Raw genomic sequence first — 17,998 nt, forward strand, 5'->3', positions numbered from 1 at the left:
TTTGATATAACATCTTATGATAGGCTAATGTTTATATTTAGAGTCACATTTGCATCTTATAATAGGCTAACCATGCGTCGGCGGGTCTCGGCAACGACATCACACCAGCACGCTAACATGGTGTGCAAATTGAAGACCTACAAATTCTCTTTTGCTGGCCACCAGTATCGGCGCAAGGCACAGTCGTCGGAGTCCTTCACCGGCGATGAGGTTTGTTTGTTTGTTCTCTCCTGTAAAATGGAAGTTTGTTTTTCTCTTCTCCTTCAATATTATGTGACTGCGATGGTGCAGCCCTCTTCAGATCTGCCACCAAGAAAACAAATCTCCTCATATTCACTGCGAAGAAAACAAGACTCCTGAGATCCGCCGTGAGGAGACTGTGCTGAACGGCGATTTGGTAAATGACGTCACCAAGAACCAATTTCCTAGAAAGTACGGAGAGCCTTCAACGCCGAGTTGGAACGTTCCTTTGGTAGATCACCTGAACCAACTGAATGGTCTACGTATTACAACGTTTGTTTATATATATGTATGATGTTGGTTAATATATGGATGGCCATAACTGAATTGTCTATGTCTTATGTTGGTTCATATATGAATGGCTTCTATTATTTTGCCATGTGAGTGATTTGGTGTGCTATGTGGACATCACTTATGTGAATGAATGGATGTGCTATATGATGTTGTTGGAATAATCCACGGCGTCTGGTGCGGTCGGGCTCGTCGAGCGAGTCGGGTGCGCGCGGAACGTGCGAGACACACTGGTGCGGTCGGACTCGTCGGACGCGTCGGATGCGCGTGGGACATGCGGGACGCAGCGGCAGAGTGGCCGTGTGATGCGGCAAGTGTGACGAAGGCTGGAGCGTGGGCCTCTACGTGCATATTGAGTTGGTCTAGTTCTTTGGCCGTTAAGAGGAGGTTGAGCAAGGGCCGGGCATAGGCACGCATGTTGTAGTGATTAGGCTGCATGCATAAGTTAGTATGATCCATGTAGATAGGATTAGTTAGTGCATGGAGAACGTGCAGTTAGTGGCCGGGTGTGATGGCCGGCGTGTGTGCATAAGTCTTGTAGGAGTATCTACTATTTAAGTGACCAGATGAATGAGATAAGTGGCTGTGAGGGCCGAGGGAAACATGTAGCCATGGTGTGCCATTAGGGAAGTGTCTTTGGCAAAGCCATTGTGATCCTTCTTTCTTGATGAAGTGTGTACGTGTGTGTTCCCTTGGTATGTGTGCGTTCACGTGTTCGTGCGAGACAAACCATGAAAGAGAGAAGAAAGAGTTGTGAGGAAGAAGAAGGCGCTGCGGCAAGGAGGCAGCGCCAACAGGTGTGACATATGTGAACGTGAATCTGAATGAATGGCCGTGTTATATGGGTGTAACTTATCTGAATATAATGTGAATGAATGGTGGTCGCTGTCATTGGCAATGAGATGCACATCGCAAACAGTTGCTAGGCATTCCCCGTTTCCGCTGTGTGGCACATCAAAAACGCGTTGTTCTTTTTACCAATGTGTGATGAGTCTATAGCGGTGGGCCCATAGACCGTGTGGGATGAGAGTATTTTAACCGTTTGCGATGTGGCGTGGGAGGTGACATTCCGTTCGATAGAAAGGTACCAGTAGTGACTTCATCAATTTTGAAGCTCCGCAAGTTCAGTCTTCAGTTTTTTTTAAAAAAAAAGGAGGATGACCCCCGGCCTCTGCATCTGGGAGATGCATGCGGCCACTTTATTAATTATTTTCGAAGACCTTACAAAGTATTACAACAATATGCCTGAATCCACCATCTTAGCAACATTTGCCGCTACTCCTATCCAAATGATGAAGGTGTGCTAGCTGGGCCACTATCCAGACCACTCATCTAAGTCTAACATCAAAATGATGAAGGGGTGCTAGCTGGGCCACTATCCAGACCACTCACCTAAGCCTAACATCAAAAGCCGGAAGCCCCAGCCGAACCACATACCGGGTCTGGGGTACAAACCGGTCCGACGCACTCGTGTGTTGTCGCCGCCATCTTCCACAGGTCCGTCGTCAGAGCAAATATTGAGACTTCTACCTTGTCTGGCCACTCAGCCATCGATGTCACTACGACACCAAACAGCTTCGTCTTCCTGCGTGAGTCCATCGCCACACATCGGACGCCGAATCTCCACTGTGCCACGCCGCCGAGATACGTCGCCATCAATGAGTAGGATGAAGCACCGCTTCACCGAGTCCGGCATGGCCGCTGAAGACCAAGCACCGTGGAAGAAGGACTCCGAGGCTGAGCACATAGGCGGCAGAGCGCCAACGCACCGCCACCAGATGAACTCCGACCACGCCACCAACCGCCGCCAAGCAATCAAAGCATCACATCCACCCCAAGCTCATCATGAACGACACCCCCAAGCAACTTCGGTCTTCAGTAGACGTTGTGTGAGTGTCTGCATGTGGTGATGGTGTGCGTGTATGTGTGCGTCTACCTTGTACTCATGACACAACAGTTAATAGCAATACTCATGAATTGAAGTAATATATTAAAATGTACAATAAGAGGAAGGATTCATCTCTCGTAAACATTTAAAAGAGACAGCACTCCGATGCACATGAGTAACTTGGAAATGGTAAACTGAACAACATGTGGTAATTAATCCTTTATTATAATAAAAATCACACAACGAAAGAACTGAAGATGGATCCAGCTTAAGTTATTTCATGGATCCAAGCAGCAAATTCTATTGTGGATTTGCACTGGAAAGAATACTTCAAGTGAAGACGAAAGAGGGGTGACCGTGTTTGATTAAGTCTGCATTATTGGAGATATTCGAGGAACAAAACTTTGGGCGTATTAGGATGGCCATACGCAATTCGTCGGAGTTCATCTTTTGTGGTATCGTCGACTTGATGATGGAGCGCGACTTCCTGGAGTTTTGCCATGCGTGTGATTTCGACGAGGGGATTATCAAGAATACGGTGCAGATCTTGGCAGAGGATATGAAGTGACACAAGATTCGGCAGCGGGCGAGCTGCGATCGCTACTTCCAGCCTTTGCTTGCACACGACGCATATCCGCTCAATGGCTTTGAGGTGCTCAGCTTCAGACAGTATGTCGAGGCGCCCAAGGTTATCTTCAATAAGCTTGAGATATTTCAGTCCCCTCACCCTGCTCAGCCCGGCTCGAATAACCTCCCAGCTCAGACCAGTGGACCAAAGGCACAGCTCCTCGATAGCACTAAGCCCTGCAACAAACGGAGGGAATTGGGCGAGGTTGCCGCGCAGCTTGAGCGAGGCGAGTATGCCGGCAACTTGGCTGATATTATTCGCGTACTTTCCCGAGCATTCTTCGAATTCAATGGAAAGGGACCGATTAAGATCAGGCTGAGTGACACCAGCACCAATGAATTCCGTAATGGATTTTGAAAGAACTTTCACGTTTCTTTCGCTAGCGTCGGATTCGAACCATATCTTCACCTTCCGCAATTGCTTCATAAGATTCAACAGTTGTGGAAATCCTAGTCTCTCATTGGTGACAAATCCTGCCAGCGTCTCCAGCTTACTCTTACGTTTCAGGAACTCTTGTAGACCTGATGTTAGTAACCATCCCGGAGTGAAGGTATCTCTTTTGGAAAGCTGGAACCTCCCAAAGAGGTGCTTCAATTTGGGCAGCAGGAGGACTTCTTTGAACACCGTCACAGTTTGGCTTCCACTCAGGTCGAGTGTCTCTAACTGATCCAGGTGCTTGATTGAGCTATTAATCTCAGCAATGCTGCCCAAATTGATGCTCAGATATTTGATGAGCACCTGGCTCCAGATATCTCTGAGATGTTCTTCGCTCAGGTGAGTACATTCTTTCAGATCCAACACCCGCAGGACTTGATACCTGGCAAAATCTAAAACATCTTCATAACTGGCGAGATTCACCTCACCTGCAGGGAATACCGCCAGGGTCCGGAGACGAGACAGATCCTGAGGCAAATTCAGTTGCACGTTTGCAGAAGGATGCACAGACAGCCTGCGGGCGACTTGGGCCTGCAATGATTTCCCCTGCGATGGTTGGGCCGCGCCATCACAGAACAATACGAAATTCTCTGATACCGACTGTTGGGAGATGTACCGGAACGTCTCGTTGGTAGGTTGGCATCTCCTTACCTCCCCATTGTTGCTTCTCTGGATGGAACTGAAGATACTCGAGTTGGTGAGAATTTTCATATTTTTGACTGCGAGATGTTCTCCTTGTACTAGTCCTTCGGCCAGCCATCTCCTTGCTAGGGGCTTAGTCCTGACTTGATGATTACGAGGGAACAAGCACAAATATAGCAAGCAGTTGGGGTTATAATCACCGAGATTCTGAAGCTCTGCGGGGACATCAGCAGCCCCTTGCCCTTGTGCAATCCTGTCATCCTCTTCTGCAAGGAAATTGAAGTTCTGTATCCTGTTGGTCGTATTAGTCGATGTTTCCTTGAGTAGGACAATCTCTTTGGCAAAATCCTTGAGGACCATCTTCTTGGCATCGAAGCGGTCGATGCAGTCTTCGATGTCATATGCCAGCCGCCTCAGCTGTGCAATGAATACTGGACTCAAACAACGGACATGTCTTGATACCTTTGCAAAATAATCAGAAAATTTAGATAATGAAAGAACACCTCCCGGCCTCTGTATGCAAAGATTCACATGGCCAACTATTGTAAAGATCACATGTCACTAGGTTTGATAAAAAGAGAAGGCGAAAGAAAAAACAACAAGCTATAAAAACTTGAATTTTCGAAAGAAAAGAAACTGACATGTTCGCGATTGAGACCATGAAGTTCAATGGCAGCTTCGATCGCCTCCAGATCCTCTTTGATGCACCTAACATCAGCTCTAATTTCCGGGACCTTCTTTAAAATATTTTCCATCACCACGCAGAGCTTCGAGATGACGACGGCAGCTACCGCGCTAAATGTGGCTACACCAAACTCCATCGATCTGTCTTCCCTTGGCTACATAGATCACTCCTCCTACCCAGATCTGCATGCATGGCAAAGTGGGGTTAGTGTTGCCTGGAGTTAAAAGGAGGGAGCGGACGGGCAATACCTTAACCGTAGTGGAGGGCTCGGCATATCGGGAGCTTCGGTTTTGTCTCCAGTTGGCTGCAAAGACTACATGGAGTTCCTAGTTTTTCTTTCGGAAAAGAAGGATGACCCCCGGCCTCTGCATCTGAAAGATGCATGCGGCCATTATATTAATTATTATTCTCGAGGACCTTACAAAGTAGAACAACAACATGCCCGAATCCGCCATCTTGGCAACATCTGCCGCTACTCCTATCCAAATGATGAAGGGGTGCAAGCTGGTCCACATACCCACCTAAGCCTAACATCTAAAGCCGGAGGCCCCGACCGAGCCATCTGCTAGGTCCGGGGCTCAAACCGGTCCGAGGGACTCACATGTGTCGTCACCGCCGTCTTCCACTGATCCATCTTCAGAGCAGATTGAGGTGACAACCTTTGCAGGTCCTCCGCCATCGACGTCACCACGACGCCAAACGACGACCTCCACCTACGCGAGCCTTGGCAGGTTCTCCGCCATTGACGCCACTACGACGCCAGCCGACGACCTCCACCTATGCGAGTCCATCTCCAAGCAACAGACATAAATCCATGCTAGGATAGGGCCGCACTACCGCCGTCGCCCACCATCCTCAAGCGCCAACCAACCCCAAGGTTCCCAAAGCGGCGCCTTCAAGAAGGGAACGGCGCCGTAAGCGCCGCCGCCGCCCAACAAAGTTAGGGCTTTCACCCGGGAGACCTAGGGGAAGGTGAAGTGAGGAGATCAGTCCATACCGACGCCTCCAAGGAGGGGAACGGCGCCATCAGGCGTCACCGTCGGCGCGGCCGATCAAGGCCGGCCAGGGATTTTGCCCGAACTAGATCCCCGCCACCACTAGAGCCTCCTGTACAGAACCGGCGACCAAGAGGAAGCGCGGCCCGACCTGGCTGGCCCGCATGCCAAATAGGGGAGGAGGGGAGACGCCAGATCGCGCGCACCGGCCGCCACAGAAGCCGATGCCGGCCGCCAACGACCATCGGATCCCGTCGCCCGCGCCGCCGGGACACCAGATCCACCTCCCGCACGGCTGCTAGCCGGCCGTGCCTTGCCGATGGAGCCGCCGCTCCAGATCCAAGGTGCCCCACGCAGAACCAGGGCAACCGAGGCCCCGCCGCCACCATCCTTGGCGCCCCGGGCTTGCCCGGCGGCAGCCTCAGGCGGCGGCGAGGAGGTGGGAGGAGGTGGGGAGGGGCGCGGTGGCGCGGCTAGGGTTCCCCCGCCGCCGCCAGGGGAGGCGACGCGGGGGTCGCGAGAGGAGGGGGTCGCGAGGAAAAACCTTTAAAAATGGGGGAGATTTTCACTTCCCAGTCTCTACACCAACTAGGGATGCATACGGACAGAAAGAGTACTGGCGGGGTAAACATCTTCTATATACTATGAACTTGTTGGGTGACCTTTCCCTGGGAGCATCCTAAATTAATAGTCCACCATTAGGTTCTTTTTCATGAGGCTTTGGATCCAACTCCATTTAGTTTTATTTTTTGTATTTACTCAGATGTTAATTTAAGCTAAGGTAATGTTACATTAGGAATTGGAACGTAAATACAAATTGTTGTTTTCTTGTAAGATGAGAGAACATATATAACATCTCTTCTTTGGCTGTCACTACCCTCTTGCAAAACAGCTAATTACATGTGGAAAACAAAACCGTGTTGGTGAGCGTTTTCGTAGACTACTTTTGAGAAAATAAACATTAGGGAGGTTTGTTTTAACCATTTGTGGTAAGGAAAAACACATAAGGTTTGATGGAATCACAAACATATTTTTAGAAGCCACTATTGTTATGTGCTTTAAAGTAGCATACAATAGTGCTATGTTAGCGGTGTCACCTAGGATGATTGCTGAGTAGGAAGAGGGAGAGAAATACAAAAGGAGGTTTGTCTTCTCTTAACTAAGATATGATCTCTTACTAAGGAGGGTAAGACAATTCTCTCCATTGTATAAGTTGCCGTCTCTTAGTTACATATTTTCTAGTTTAATTTTAATTACCTACTTCCTCCATCCCATATATAGATACATCCGTCCGAGCGATAAGTAATATGGGATGGAGGGAGTATAATTTTAGGGTCATGCAAATATTTTTTGTTAGAGATAATATTAAAAGATGATTCATTGTATAACATGTTTTTTGTCTTCTTTAGATGACATACATTGCATAGAAAAAGACTGTCTTATCAACTTTGTACATGCCTAAGGCATTTGCCATTACTTGGCCCACCGCGGCTCATGAGCAACATCAGCCCGATTTATTTTTCATGCTGGTCTTGGCTAACCCATAGGTTATCCATATTCCTTGTCCCTCATTCAGTCATTCTCCCTCCGGTCTGCCTCTTTTTTCTATTTTTCTAGCATGCAACTAGCAGTAGATTTTGCAAAATAAATTGTGCCAAATTGCGCCTTTGTCGCCGCGCATGCAGTTGCAAGTGGGAGGGTCGATGTGTGCAACTCTGCTTGTTGTGACCCAAAATGAAAAGAAAAAAAGTGAACTGAGCATAGCTCAGATGGTTAGGTTCCTTATGGTGAAACTAGCCCAAAAGAGTTCAACTCCTAGACTTGGCACTGGTGCTCAAATTATTCTGAATTTATTTCAGACTTTCCGGTGATGTTCATTTACTGGGAGGGGACATTTTCATCAACTACGAGGCGCCTGTGGTGACTTTGTCAATCTCAAGATGTTGTGCCAGCTCAGTATCCAGGGCCGGTCATGAGATTTTGGGGACCCGGGGCGAAACTAAAAACCGGGGCCCTTAATATAAACATCATAACAATACTTTGTGATATCCAACACCATATTTTGGGTCTATGTCGCTATAATTTTTGAGTGGCCCGAGGTATATATGATGGCCTATGGAGGAAATTGACAAAGGTATGCATAGCTATTACAAGTCATCCTTTCATATACAAAGCCATGTTTATTGTTAGGGTTAGCACAACTATTGAAGCACATAATAAGTTTGAGGCACTAAATAAAAGGTTCAAAGAAAGGTACACTAGTAGAAAAAGGGTCAAATGTGAAGCACAATAATGCCGGTTTGAATTTGAGCCGGCACTAATGTGTACATTAGTGCCGGTTCGTGGCGGCGATCAATAGTACCGGTTCATGCCATGAACCGGTACTAAAGAGGCTGTGTCAGCCTGCGGTCAGGCTATGGCCTCACCATCACCATTTAGTGCCGGTTCGTACCACGAACCGATACTAATGAGGTTATGGCAAGCTGTTTTTAGTTCCACCTCGCTCCCCTAACAAGCCTTTTACCACCTTAAATATGTTATTTCTCAAACTATCACAAGCACTTGGTCTTCATTGAACTCTATGTGTAGAATTTGTGGCCGCAATATGAGTCTTCATCGGTTTATAAATCGTTGATGACTCATATTGACAATTCAGATTGTACACACAACGATCATTGATGATCAAAGTATTTTTGATGTATAAGATCATATTGACAATTTAGACTGTAAAGAAATATAAGATCATGATCTAAATGCTCTTATATTTTTTGCGTTCAGTATGCACCATTCAAAGCGATGCCATCAACTTTCAACCGTTTATGCCTTCATTTGCTATTTTTCATGCATTTAATGATTTGTTTTGAGAACTAAATGACCTGGAAATTGAAAAGCACTACAAATGAACTCTGAAAAAGTTGAAACTTGGCATGGTATCATCATTTCACCCACATATCATGTTCAAAAAAGTAGAGAGGGTTACGGCAAAAACTGGATGCACTTCGTTTACAAACTAGACAATCTCTTTCGAAGTATTCGGATTTATGATGAAATTAAACTCATCTGTTACAAAGGCATTTCATTTTTTTTAACTTATTACAACTCCAGACTTTTTGTGCATTCAGTATGCACCATTCAACTGCTAGGCGGGAGGAGCTCTTTAGTACCGGTTCCAACTGCTAGGCGGGAGGAGCTCTTTAGTACCGGTTCATGGCGAACCTTTAGCACCGGTTCATGCCACGAACTGGTACTAATGAGGTTGTGTCAGGAAAGGCTGGGGCCCCATGAGCACCTTTAGTACCAGTTCATGGCATGAACCAGTACTACAGTTTCTTAGTAAGCTGTTTTTTAGTCCCACCTCGCGAAGAGAGAGGGACTAGGAGCGGTTTATAAGCCCTGAGTGCATAGACGATAAAGAAGAGGCTCAATGCTCACGTTGCTTAGCTTCAAGCCTTCAGGAATATGGTAGACTGCACGGAGCTATGTGCAGTGCAGTTTACACTATTCCGAAAGACTTGAAGCTAATTAACGAGCATTCACCTCTTTTTTATTTTTAATAACTTATTACAACTCCGGACTTCTTCTCTTATGGCAAAAACTAGTTGCACGTCGGCATTTCATTTTTTTAAACTTTGGTTATAACTCCAGACTTTGACCATCAAGTTTTGCAGAAAAGAAAAAAAATATAGCTGAAAAGAAAAAAAACTATATAAAAAAACTACTCAGAAATAAATAGAAGAAAATAAATATATCAGAAAAGAAGAAACTACTCAGAAATAAATAGAAGAAAAAATAAAGCAGAAAAGAAAAAAAATTATATTTGCTATTTTTCATTCATTTACAAGATGACCGTGAAATTGAAAATCACTATAAAATGAACTCTGAAAATGTTGAATTTTGGCAAACTAGATGAAAAACTACTCACAAATAAATAGAAGAAAATAAATATAACAGAAAAGAAAAAACTATACAAAAAACTACGCAGAAATAAACAGAAGAAAATAAAGCAGAAAAGAAAAAATTTATAAAAAAAATTGGGGCGCTGCCCTGTGGGCCTGCTAGGCCACGGGCGTGCAATTACAGGCCCTAAAGACCCAGCAGACTCACAGGGCAGCGCGCAGAAGTTAGGCCCACAAGCCTGCTATATAGAGGAGTTCAAAGAGGTAGCCGCGGCTGGGTTTATAAACCAGTGCGGCTGCCCTCCGCCCGGCGAGGTGGGACTAAACAAAATATTTTTTCGACAAAGTCCTAAACAAAATATGCATCCAAAACATAGTAGTTATTGGACTGACTAATGATAACGGTAGATTGTTATCGATGGCAGTATCATATAAATTAATATAGATGAGCAACTGTATTAGTGATATGCAAAATAATTTCTGAATCAAATTAGACAACTATGATAGTGCGAAATTACTCTTACCTTGTTGTGCCAATGAGTAAATCAAGAGTAGGTTAAGTTCATTATCAATTGCACAAACATAAAGATTGATGATACATACTGCAAAAGAGGTCAAACCAGCCGGCAATGTCCATATCCACAGACGACACACCGATGCACCGCCGTAATCCGGCGAGTAGCCGTGTCCCTTGCAATCTGGACCGGCTCTTCGAGCAAGGTTCCTGGTTGATCTATCGCAATCTAGACCTGCTCTTCATGCGGCTGGTGCTCGTGCTAGGTTTTTTCATGGCGGCGGGCGGCGGCTCGAGCTAGGTTTTTTCTGGGCGGCGGCTCGTGCTGGGTGCGACTGCGTCTGATGCTGGCTCCAAGTTTTTTTTTTTGAAAAGGGAGGACTCCCCGGCCTCTGCATCAGAACGATGCATACGGCCAACTTATTAAATAAGCAAATAGGTTCAACAAAGTCTTAAAGTCCGAAACAAAAATAAAGGAAAGCTCACAAAGAGCCAAAGAGCCAATAACAAACTAGCCATAAAAAGCCACAACCGGCTGGCATAAAAAAGATAGGTAAACTAATTGCCTATCCTATTACATGACCGCCATCCAAACCGGTTGAAGATATCCCATACTACCATCTCCCAGCGGATAGATCCAGTAACCAAACGCTCCCTGGCCTCCGTCAGAGTGAGTAGCAACCACATACGGATCAACGCAGTGGCTCGGAAAATATCCTGCAAAAAATGAATATTTGTTGTTCTGTTAAAAACCAAATCATTTCTGCAATTCCAGACTGCCCACAATAAAGCACATACTCCTACGCGAATGTGTCTCGCTGTTTCGGACTCTATCCCGTTAATCCACATTCTAAATAACGTGCTGACAGAACTCGGAGGAGTAATATTAAAGGTTATGTGCACCGTCCACCATAGCACTTTTGCCAGCGGGCAGTCAAGAAAAAGGTGTTTGATAGTTTCATTCCGATCACAAAAACTACACCTAGTAGGTCCTGCCCAGTTGCGCTTTGCTAGATTGTCTTTGGTCAAGATGACTTGTTTATGAACAAACCACATAAACACTTTCATTTTCAAAGGAACTTTGACTTTCCAAACATGTTTGGAACTAGGAATGAAGCTAGAGTTGATAACATCGAGATACATTGATTTAACTGTGAATTCCCCAGTCCTAGTAAGCTTGCAGCGCAAATGATCGGGTTGTTGAGATAACTGGACCTCCATCAGTCGACGCACTAAGTGGAGCCAGGCTTCCCAACGATTGCCGGCTAGCGTTCTCCTGAATTGAGTATTAAGGGGGATGTACTGAAATACTGTTGCCACAGACGCGTCGTGTCGTTGAACAATATTATAAAGAGTCGGATATTGCAGCGCGAGGGGTGTCTCTCCAAGCCAAGTATCCTCCCAGAAGCACGTGTCGATACCATTTCCGACTATAAACTTTGTCCTATTGAAAAAAGCTGATTTGACTCACATCAACCATTTTCAGAAAGGCGAATCCGTCGGCCTTGCTGTCATTTGGGATAAAGTTTTGGAGTGAAGATACTTACTACGAAGAATCCGTCAGCCTTGTTGTCACTTGCTGGCTCCAAGCTAAAGCTCCTAATGCGTTGTGCCCGAGCTATTACTACTTGGGCCAGGCCCAGTGACCTACTCGGCTACTCCGTTTATTATTTAGTGCAGCTACAACGTTAGTGGAGGCCCAACCACCTTGGAAATATTCACGATCAGGAAGACGGAATACGGGAATAGTATCACGTACGATGTACTCTCATGCTACACGTCCTGTAACTGCTTTCTACTCGTTGCACACCTGGGAGGGTCTTAGTCATGTCCAATGCGTAACTATATGAGTCGTGCCAATGTGCAACTACTCGTTATAATGCGTAACATGAATTATAACAAGAAAAAGTCAAACACCCTTTGATGTAAGCAAAAACACAAAAGGAGAACCTAAAAAAGGAAAACATGAATTTGTCGAAATAAGAAATAGTATAAACAAAAGACGAAAAAGAGAAAAGAAAAATCGGCACGTGCTCTCTGATGCTTCAGGTACAAAATATCCATCGGTACAAGAGCAAAGGCCCGTGTGCATCCTTCATATCCAAACGGGCCGCAATGAAAAGGAAGACATAGAAACAGCACAGAAAAAGTCCGTCCGTTTCTCAAAAAAAAAGGCCCGTGTGCATCCTTCATATCCAAACGGGTCAAGAGCGCAGGCGAATCGCTCACCCACAGGAAAAGCCCGTCCGGCGGCGACGTCGGAGTCCACGTAATCCTCCACGCCGGCGGGGTTTCTTCGGCGGCGGGGAGTCATCACAGCGGCGGCGCCTCTGGGAACCGCTTGCATGGCAAATCTAACTCAAACGATGGCGTTGGGCGGCAAAGGGAGCGAGAAGGAAGAGGTGAGGGTAGACCCTGATCTGGCGGCGAAACAGCAGGTGGGGGAGGGAAGTTTGGAGGGAGAAGAACCTAGGATCATGGAGGGAGGATCGGGGAGTGGAAGTAGGGAAGCAGAGGTCGAAGTGGACGAAGAGGAGGAGTGAGACTATTATGGACCGGCACCGGATCTGGAAGACAGATTTGCAGGGATGAAATTGCATGGAGAGGAGGAAGATGATCTAGATCTGTCTGGTGAAGTTGATGATCTGATAAGGGGCGTGCGTTGGTTAGGGCTGTTCCGCGTGTATACCATGAAGCCCTTCAGCCACGCAGCTTTGTTGAAGCAGATGAGGAACGCGTGGGCGGCTGCACAAGGAGTAACTTTCAACGTGAAGGGCCCAAATTTATTCTTGTTCCAGTGTCATTGCCTCGGAGACTGGAAACGGATCATGGATGGGGGACCGTGGATTTTTCGTTATGCTCCTGTTATTATCCAAGAGTATGATGGTTTCGCTGATGTTTCGGTGTACAAGTTGAACAAGGTTCCTTTGTGGGCTAGAATCAAGGGGTTGCCGGATGGTTTGACAGCTAAGAAGGAACTAGCGGAGAAGATTGCAGCCAAGGTTGGTGAACCGCCATTCACTGTGATTGTCAATGAAGGAAAGATTAATCCAGCGGGTGCCTTGAGAGTTAGAGTTTTTGTGGATGTAAGCACGCCTCTGGTGAGGTTTGTACCAATCACCCTTAAGGAGTTAGGAAGATATCCTGTCTTTTATGACAGGCTGTCGGACTTTTGCTTCTTTTGCGGCTTGATGGGCCATACTGTGGAGGAATGTGGAGATGGCATACATGATCCTCGCACCTGTGAGTGGGGCGAGTGGCTTCTTTGGGGCTCAGAACAAGCGACCTTTCGGCCAGGAGGAAGAGGAAACATGGATGGACGAGGTGGAGGAGGTAGATCAGGAGGAAGAGGAGGAAGAGGAGGAAGGCAAGGTAGGGAAGGTCGTGATGGTATGAGAAGGGAGGAGGATATACATGCTACCGACATGGACTATACTCAACAAGAGCCTGGCAATGAGAATCCCAATGCGCGCAAAAGACTTGTTTTATCAGATGGGACGGTGAATATAAGGGGCCAAGCGCTCCCAAACTTGGCGGGCAAAGTCGCTGATACTGTTCTTCTTTTGGAAAACAATGGCGAAGAATTAACTCAGGGGAATCCCAATACCCCTGGGAAAGCCCCGATAGTCAAGAGAAGAAGGCAAGATGGAGCTGTGTGGGGAGATGATATGGTAACAGATGATCAGGCGGCCTCCAGTGGGGAGGACCGCCGGTCCCAATGAGGACACTATGCTGGAACTGCCGCGGGATTGGCGACCCCGCGACGGTCAGAGAGCTCCGCGATATAGTGGAGGCATGTGCGCCGATGGTGCTTTGCATTGTGGAGACACAGATTGCGAAGTATAGGGTGGAAGGTTTGGCAGGTAGTTTAGGTTTCTCGGGTCGTTTTGGAGTAGATAGTGCGGGTAGGAGTGGTGGTTTGTGCTTATTTTGGAAGAATGATGTTGATCTTGAAATAAAAACTTTTTCTCAATATCATATTGACTCGGTTGTGAAGGAACCGGGTAAAAACCCATGGCGCCTGTCGTGTTTTTATGGAGCAGCTAACAGGAGCCTGAGATTCAGGACATGGGACACGATGAAATTCTTGCGGGGTGAGAGCACACTACCGTGGCTTTGCATCGGTGACTTTAATGAGATATTGCGGCCAGAGGAGCAAATGGGTCCAAATGAAAGAGATAGTGCACAGATCGAAGGCTTCAGAGAAGCAGTAGATGTTTGTGAACTAGCTGATCTAGGGTACAAAGGCCTGGATTGGACTTTCGAGAAGAGAGTTGCTGGTGGAGAATTCTGCAGGGTTCGGCTTGATCGAGCGCTGGCTACCGCCAGCTGGTCATCCATGTTTCCATTCGCCTCAGTTGAGCATCTCACGGTGGCAAAATCTGATCACAGCCCCATACTGTTGATGAACGAGCTCGAGGCTAGCAATTTGAGGATTGCACTTAAAAAACCATTCCGATAAGAGTGCTGTTGGGAAACGGACGACAGATTTGCTGCAACTCTGAAACATGCGTGGGAGCAGGACCTGCCTGCAACCAATCTGGTAGAACTGGCAGCAAAATTGACCTCGGTTGGGTCTTCACTAAAGCATTGGGCCCGAGCGAGTTTCAGGTCGGTTAGACAAGAGCTTCGGCGGCTGCGCCAACAGCTAGCAGAGCTGCGAGCTGATCCTTTGCGTACCGGACCAGGAGAAGAGGAGAAGAAGATCCAAGACCGGATCGTGGAGATCTCTTATAGGGAGGAAATAATGATGAGACAGAGGTCTCGTATAGACTGGCTTCGAGCAGGTGATAGCAATACCCAATATTTCCAGAAGAAGGCCAGTGCTAGGAGAGCTCGAAACAATATTTCTCAGCTGGAGAAGGCGGATGGGACATTCACATCGGATGCCGCCGAGATGGCCGAGATGACAAGTCAGTTTTATGAAAATCTGTACCGATCGGAGGGTTGCATAGGGATGGAAGAGGTGTTGTCTCATATCCCGGTCAGGGTGGATGGAAATATGAACAGCAAGCTGAATGCACCATACACTAATGAGGAGATCAAGCAAGCTCTATTTCAAATGTTCCCAACAAAAGCACCGGGGCCTGATGGGTTTCCCGCGCATTTTTTCCAGCGACATTGGGATCTGTGTGGTGAAGAGATTACAGGTATGATTATAAGATTGCTCAATGGAGATGACTCACCGGAGGATATCAATCGCACGTTCATCGTTTTGATCCCCAAGATAGCTAGTCCAAAAATCCTCGGACAATTCCGGCCTATAAGTCTTTGCAACGTGGTCTATAAGATAGCGTCAAAGGTTTTAGCGCATAGGTTGAAGATCATTCTCCTAGAGGTAATTTCCGAGGAGCAGTCGGCCTTTGTGCCTCGTCGCCTTATCACTGACAATTTTATAACAACGTATGAGTGCTTGCACTACATGAAATCGAGGAGAGTTAAAAAGAACCGGTTTGTTGCCCTAAAACTAGACATGATGAAGGCCTATGACCGTTTGGAGTGGCCTTACTTGAAGGCGGTGATGCTAAAATTGGGAATTAGTCCGCGCTTTACGGAGACGGTAATGAGATGTGTTTCATCAGTCACTTTCTCAGTTCTGTTTAATGGGGGCAGTTTGCAAGATTTCAGGCCAACGAGGGGAATGAGACAGGGGGACCCCATCTCCCCGTATTTATTCTTACTTGCAGCTGAAGGTCTTTCATGCCTTTTAAAGGCTCAGGATGGTGGTATCCGAGGTATGTCGGTGGCAGATTCAGCTCCGATAGTTAATCATTTACTCTTTGCAGACGATAGCCTTCTGTTTTTTGAAGCCAGCAGTGAGAGTGCCATTCAAATGCGGGACATTCTGAGAAGGTATTGTGATGCGTCGGGCCAACGTGTCAATACAGAAAAATCCTCGATCTATTTCAGCAAGGGATTCAGTGCGTGATGAAATAAAAAATGCTTTGGATGTGCACACTGAATCATTGTCAGAAAAATACTTGGGACTGCCTACAGATGTAGGCAAGAAGAAGGAAGGGAGTTTCAGATACCTGAAGGACAGAATATGGAAACACATTCAAGGGTGGATGGAAAAATTCTTGTCAGCAGGGGGAAAGAGGTCTTGATCAAGTCAGTTGCACAATCGATTCCGACATATTCAATGTCATGTTTTAAGCTTGGCCGAGGACTAACTAAACACATAAATAGTATGCTGAGGAAGTTTTGGTGGGGGAGTAAGCAAGGTCAGAGAAAACCGGCTTGGGTCTCTTGGAAAACCATGTGCAAACCAAAGAATATGGGGGGGATTGGTTTTCGGGATATCGAGTTATTCAACCTGGCTTTGCTAGCACGTCAAGTTTGGCGCTTGCTTCAAGACCCGGAGTCACTTAATTAGTGCACGAGTCTTGCGAGCCAGATATTACCCACATGGTAGCGTTCTGGAGGCTACTATTGGTGCACATCCTTCACAGGTGTGGCGCTCGCTAATGGAAGGAAAAGAAATCTTGGTGTTGGGACTGATTAAGAGAATTGGCTCTGGTTCGAATACGCGCATATGGGAAGACAATTGGCTTCCGAGGGACTACAAGCTGAAACCGATATGTTCTATATCTGCTGACCCCCCGCAGCTTGTCTCAGAGCTCATTGACGAGACGTCCAGGTCATGGAACACACAGAAGCTCAATGAGCATTTTATTGCCCCGGACGTGATGGTTATTCAGAACATTCCTCTGAGTTTCAGGGTGCAACCCGACTTTTGGGCCTGGCACTATGATAGAAGAGGAATCTTTATGGTTAAATCTGCTTATAGAATGATCAGCGGAATCAAACACCAGCGAGAGGACTGGCTAGAGCACAGGCCGGCTCACTCGAATACCGAAGCTGAAAGCAAATCCTGGTCACAACTATGGAAAGTGAAAATACCTTCAAAGGTAAAGGTCTTTGTTTGGAGACTAGCCCAGATGTCACTACCTACTGGACACTCCGTCATGAGCGCAATACGGCTGCGTCCCCTGAGTGCAGCCTTTGTCAGGAGGAGTATGACTCGTGGCGCCACTCTCTGTTTGAGTGCAGAATGGCACGCTGTGTATGGGCGCTATGTGATGAGGAAATTGTCGAGCATATAATATCAAACAGAAGCGAAGATGCACGGCTATGGCTCTTCTGGCTTTTTGAATCAGTGAACCAGCAGGATCTTGCTAGGGTTCTAATCACCATGTGGGCCATTTGGTGGGCGCGGAGAAGGGCGATCCATGATGATGAATTCCAGAGTCCATTATCTACTATGTGTTTTATTAACAGGTATCTTGAGGATCTTCAGATTGCCACAAAGCGAGAACCAACAACACATGCAGGCGCACCAAAACCAAGAGCTCGGCGATGGATACCACCTGGCGAGGATGCGGTAAAGATCAATGTGGATGGAGCCATTTCCCGCTCAGGAAGGACGGGGGCAAGCGCAGCAATTTGCAGGGATAAAAATGGATGCTATATTGGCTCATGAGCGGTGGTGTTTGAAGGCCTAGTGGATGCAGCATGTTTGGAAGCGCAAGCATGCAATGAGGCCCTTGCTCTTGCTCAAGATCTAGTACAACCACATGTGATAATAGCTTCGGACTGCGCGCAAGTTGTCTCAGACATTAATGGCTCTGCGCCATCTTCTTCTTATGCTTTTGTTCTGGAAGAAATTAGAGCTAGAACTTTAGATTTTGTTAAAGTTGTTTTTCGTTTTGAGAATAGGGAGGCAAATGGTGAGGCACATGCCTTGGCAAAGGCAGCCTCGACACTCCCTGTTGGTCGACATG

The 17,998-nt window shown here is 46.7% G+C and overlaps 1 protein-coding gene across 1 annotated transcript; it reads right to left on the reverse strand.

Annotated features, from left to right (window-relative positions):
- Nucleotides 1-2,795: 2,795 nt before the first annotated feature.
- On the reverse strand, nucleotides 2,796-4,945 carry LOC125538526 (disease resistance protein RGA4-like). The gene is made up of 2 exons (XM_048701812.1): nucleotides 4,762-4,945; nucleotides 2,796-4,555 (listed from the first exon to the last, which is right to left on the reverse strand). The coding sequence occupies exons 1-2, from the start codon at nucleotides 4,943-4,945 to the stop codon at nucleotides 2,796-2,798; spliced, it is 1,944 nt and encodes a 647-aa protein (XP_048557769.1).
- Between the last annotated feature and the right edge of the window lie 13,053 nt (nucleotides 4,946-17,998).

The sequence above is a fragment of the Triticum urartu genome, chromosome 2A (genome assembly GCF_056163025.1).
Source record: "Triticum urartu cultivar PI428250 chromosome 2A, HENAU_Tu73, whole genome shotgun sequence".
NCBI lineage: Eukaryota > Viridiplantae > Streptophyta > Magnoliopsida > Poales > Poaceae > Triticum > Triticum urartu.